This window comes from Lycium ferocissimum, chromosome 4 (genome assembly GCF_029784015.1).
Source record: "Lycium ferocissimum isolate CSIRO_LF1 chromosome 4, AGI_CSIRO_Lferr_CH_V1, whole genome shotgun sequence".
In the NCBI taxonomy this organism is placed as follows: Eukaryota; Viridiplantae; Streptophyta; class Magnoliopsida; order Solanales; family Solanaceae; genus Lycium; species Lycium ferocissimum.
This window is the reverse complement of record NC_081345.1, coordinates 15,103,093-15,108,156: the sequence shown is the minus strand read 5'-3', so window position 1 is coordinate 15,108,156 and position 5,064 is coordinate 15,103,093. Positions and strand designations below refer to the sequence as shown.

Below are 5,064 nucleotides of genomic sequence, written 5' to 3'. Positions count from 1 at the left end.
TGTGTCTAGAGAAAGAAATGGACTAGGAGATTTTTTAGCTAACTTTGTGTTTGATTTTGTAGGTGAACATCAATTTAACACATTCAATGATCATCCTCTTAAGGCAAGTCAAATCTTGAAGACCGAGAAAGCTTAGATTCCTTATTTGAGATTCAGAAATTCTAAGGATCGGGGAATAAACACAACAAGAGGCTAATACTGTATATGAGCAATACAAACTCAACTTAAGAGTTGATTGCTCTTTTTGATGGCCATGTATCTCTAGCAGCAGTTGGAAATTATTGAGAGCATTTTTGGTTTTGTGACAATGTGTGGTATTAGCATGATTTCATGCTCATTCAATTGTTACATTATCAAACTTGCTTAACAGTAATTTCTGGCTAATATTACTTATATGGCACAAGTTAATGCTGATGAAGATTGCTACTGAAGCTGGATTATGACAGAATAAACTTTATTCCATCCTTGATAACATGAAGTTTACTTCTCTAGACTATTGATCCATAGCACCTAGTTTGTAGGTGTGTGAGATGGTATTAGGTCAAGGTTCAAGAATCTGCAGTAGATAATTGCCTATAATAGTTCTATTTTCAATTTTTCTGATTCTATAAACCAGTGGTTCATCTAGTTTACTTTAATTTCTATTAGACATTCTTTATTTTAATAAATTACCACTAACCATCATGTTTAGTGGACTTTGATCAAAATAATATTCAATAGTTACTTATCACTGTAATATTTCTAATCGTTATAAAGTAGTGGTATAATTACTCCGAGTATTTAACTCGATTCAAGAGAAAAGGAAAATAAGAGTCCTATTTACCAATTTTGTTGCAGCCTAACAAAGCTTGGTGATGATAAGGATGCAAATTCAAACAACAAAAATATATGTTGAAACAAAGCCCTAATCGTTCAAAATGACAGTTTTATCCTTATAGCTTCAAATTACAATTCTATCCTTAATTAGATTTGACCCGCACAATAGAAAGCTCTACACGAATTACACCAAAAATTCTCACTCATGTCACGAAAAGCTATTATCACCTAAAGTAAAACACTCTAACCATGAAACCGAAATAATCTACCATACCCTAAAAATAACCATGCCCAAAAAAGCTAACAACATTTTCTTAGGATACTTAACACTAATGTTACACTAACATACCATCATGTTGTAGAATATTTCACATTAGAGATTTGAGTGTCCTAGCTTTAATTGGCTTCTGAGGTCTCTTTTTCCCATTTTCTTCTTCTTCATCATCCTCGTCTTCAACATAGTCAAGTTCTTCATTATCCATTTGGGAAGATGAATATTGCCCAGCATCTTGGCGATCCGGCATTGCATAATTATTCCTCCTTGCACCTCTTTTCTTGCCCCATGACGGACCAAAACCCGAATAATAGTAGTATTCGTAAGGATTGGAAGAAGAAGAAGATGATGATGATTTCTTAGCACGAGGGCGGCGACGTGGACTTTCCGTTTCCACAACCGCCACTACAGCCTCATGTTGCTTCTCTTGTTTCTTATTGGTGGAATTGCACAATATAGCCGTATTATTATCGGCATTATTATTCTCGTCCATTGATAACCCTAGCTCCTCCATCTTTGCATCCTCGTCCTTGTCTTGCTTAATTTTCTTTACATTAACAGAAATATCCACAGCAACACTACTCTCGAAGTAGTTATCCCATTTCGAACAATTGATCATCTCTTTCATTTCATCCACTTTCATTGCCGTGGCACTAAGAAAAATCAAATATCGTAACTCAGGAATAAAACTATCGAGAGTTGAAGCAAAATTTCACATGATCAAGAGTATTGATACACCCAACTGTTATCTTAAAAATGCAGAGAAAAATGTTCTAGGACTAGAAAAATTGTAACTATTGTTTTCGACATATATAAAGAAAATAAAATGCTGAAGCAAAAAAGGAATCAAATTGATTTAACAAACAAAAAGTTACCTCTCGACAATTCCATTAGAATCATCAAAGGTCCCATTATTATCAGCAAATCCATCGACCTGCACAATTTTTTTAAAATTGTTTCTTAGAAAAAATAGGAGTTGTGTAGTGGACACCATGTAGGAAATCGAATAAAGAAGGCTAAACACACAATAAAAGTGGTGGGATTGAGATTCTTTAGTGAACCCTAGTGAATGTTACAAATAAAACCCTAAAACAGAAAATAAAGAAACAAACAAAGAAAAATGAAGGGTCGACATTTCAAAGAAATGGGTATTCATAGATCTGAGAATTAAGAAAAATAGCAAGAGATTAATTAATGGACTAACCTGATAATAATTAGAAGAACATGGCGGCTGTGAAAGAAATGGTATTTGTGGGTCATCGTTTTCTTCAATGGGGAAAGTGATAACATCCCATGGTGACTGATTAAGTTGGCAAACACGGCTCAGTAAAACTTTTCCTGATTCAGCAGCATATATGAGAGGAGAAATCTTGGCATGCTTTCTTATTCTCATGGCTAAAAATGGCTCTCTAAAAGCACCAGTATTTTTTGTCGGGGGGTGAGAGAGTAAGTAGATCCAAAGGATTTTCTATATTTTTCCTCTATATATAGAGAGAGATAGGTGCATATAGTGAGTATATATTTTTCTTTTTAGGGCAAATAACATTTTTGGTCCCTGAGTTATCACTATTTTTCAATTTTGATACTTGTGTTATTTGACTAAGCACATCAGACCTTCAATTAATCTAAGTGTGTGATTTTAATCCTTTATACTAACAGATGTTAAATAGTTAACAAAATATGTTTTTTGTAAAAGTAACAGAGACAGAGAGCTGAAATGAATCATTTTTCTTCAACTTCTACATCACAACCGTAGCTGATTTGAGAAGCACAATCCCAGAAAAAGCTCTGTTCAGAAATAGAATTAAAGAGGTGATCTAAAATCTTATGCTCTGCCTACTTTTCTATTATTTCTATAACTTGAAGAACATTTAAGAAACATCAAGGCAAATATTTTTGAAGTTGATGGAACGGGGAAAGGAGTTGCTTTATTTCTTAAGGTTAATGTGTTAAATGTTAATTAACCATTTCCTTTTTATAAAACGGTCGGCATATATTCCATTCCTTAATCTAATCATCTACAGAGCTTTCCCAATTTGTGTTGAACATTGTCCAAAGGATATAAATTGTCAACTATTTATCATCTGTTAGTTTAAAGATGCAAAATCACACACTTAGGTTAATTGAAGGTTTGATGTGCTTAGTCAAATAACACAAGGAACAAAATTGGAATATAGCGATAACTCAGCAACCAGAAATGCTACTTTCTCTTCTTTTTAAAGGTGGGGTAAGGGGATTTGGGCATGAAGTGTTTAATGACTTTGTGAGACTCTTGGATCTGCAAATCTTATAACACAAAACTCGATAATAAAAATGTGAGATGGTAGGATAGGGTGGTTGGTTAGGTCTGAATTAACTTTTCTGTTGCTTTCCTGGCCCTTCATCAATTTTTTTTTTTTTTTTTTAGTATTCCATCTTCTTCACAAATTACAAGACTACACCAACATATTTTTACTATTAAAAATGTATTCTGTACAGTTTACTGTGTTACCATAAAAGCTGCCACTATAACATACATCAGGCAACTTTGTCTTGAAGCAAAACTTTTAAGATGTAGTGTTATTTTTGAATTTTTGTGGTTTAAATGCATACTATTACACTCAACAAATTTTAACTTGAATACAAATAATTTTTTATGTAAACAATGAATTACAACGAGTGCTTAACATCAGTGCCAGAGCGCCGGAGCCAAACTTTTTTATACCAAGAGATTCAAAAATAAAATGCACACTTACACTGTGAATGAGTTATGACTATACTTAACTATAAAGGGATTCAACAATATAATTCATATTATTTAAAAAAAAAAAGTTCAAAATCGACCAAAAAAGACTACAATAGTCGATTTTTGGGACTATTGATCAAAAATGGGTTGTCAGAACGAAGCATGTGGGTCCAAAAAGATGAGGTATGGTAAATGTACCAATTATCTATTTGTCTTACACAAGACCCGAAAAAAATTAAAAATCGATTGACTCAATAGACTTTTTTATTTTAAAAAAATACTTTTTAAATTGGAGAAAACCGAACAAAGTCTGTTGGTCTTCCTTTAATTTTGATTTTTTCTACCATACCAACCGACTCCGGTCGGTTTATGAATTTCTAAAATGAAATTTTATGAACATATGGACCTACGGTGGTAGGTTTTCTAGATTTCTAGATATACAATTACCATTTTTTTGTTAAAGCTATTTAAAATATATTAATCTTCAGTCGATGGTACTATTTAATGAGAGTATCGTGTCGTTTAGCGCACTTGACCAATGCTATTTATCTAATAAACCAAAGTGACTTGGCCAACATCCAACCATTGAGAATGGAATAAATAGAGGATATTGAGTTTTTTTTTTTTTTTTTTTTTTTTTCCAGCCTAAAACCCACAAGAATCGTACAAACATTGTTTTATATAGCAAGATTTAAGAAATTATGATAAAAGAAAACCTTTTGACTACCTAAATATTATTGCAGCGGGTAAATTGAAACATGAAAAGTAAAATTGTAGGCCATATATAGTTTTCAACTTTCTCCAAACTCAAACAAAAGTTTGCGTATATGATAGGGTAAATGTTTAATTTCTTAGTAGATAGCAAGGTTTTCACAAAGATAAGCTTTATGATACAATCAGCTGTGGAAACTATTTGCACGGAATATATTGCTTAATATATATAAACTTCTGCAACTGAAAACCAAAAGCCCGTCTAGCTCAGTTGGTAGAGCGCAAGGCTCTTAACCTTGTGGTCGTGTGTTCGAGCCCCACGGTGGGCGAGTATTTTGCCTGGCTGTAATGCAGATGGGAAAACATATAATTTAAAATTTTAAGAAAAATAGTTGTTGGAGTAAATTCAGCTCCAAACTTCTAATGATTTAGACGTTTGCAATCTTTGAGAAATTGTCGGATTAATTTTGTCAGTGGTCACTAAACTTTACTTATGTGTAAAATTCTAAAATTGATTTTTGTCTCACTAAAGTCACTG

The 5,064-nt window shown here is 32.8% G+C and overlaps 1 protein-coding gene and 1 non-coding gene across 2 annotated transcripts; one reads left to right on the top strand and one right to left on the bottom strand.

Annotated features, from left to right (window-relative positions):
* Positions 1-907: 907 nt before the first annotated feature.
* Positions 908-2,559, bottom strand: LOC132054386 (uncharacterized). The gene is made up of 3 exons (XM_059446407.1): positions 2,295-2,559; positions 1,966-2,024; positions 908-1,743 (listed from the first exon to the last, which is right to left on the bottom strand). Exons 1-3 carry the CDS (start codon positions 2,481-2,483, stop codon positions 1,185-1,187), a joined length of 807 nt encoding a protein of 268 aa, XP_059302390.1. The 5' UTR covers positions 2,484-2,559; the 3' UTR covers positions 908-1,184.
* Positions 2,560-4,782: 2,223 nt separating this feature from the next.
* Positions 4,783-4,855, top strand: TRNAK-CUU (transfer RNA lysine (anticodon CUU)). The gene has a single exon. It is a non-coding gene; the product is annotated as a tRNA-Lys (tRNA).
* The last annotated feature ends 209 nt before the right edge of the window (positions 4,856-5,064 follow it).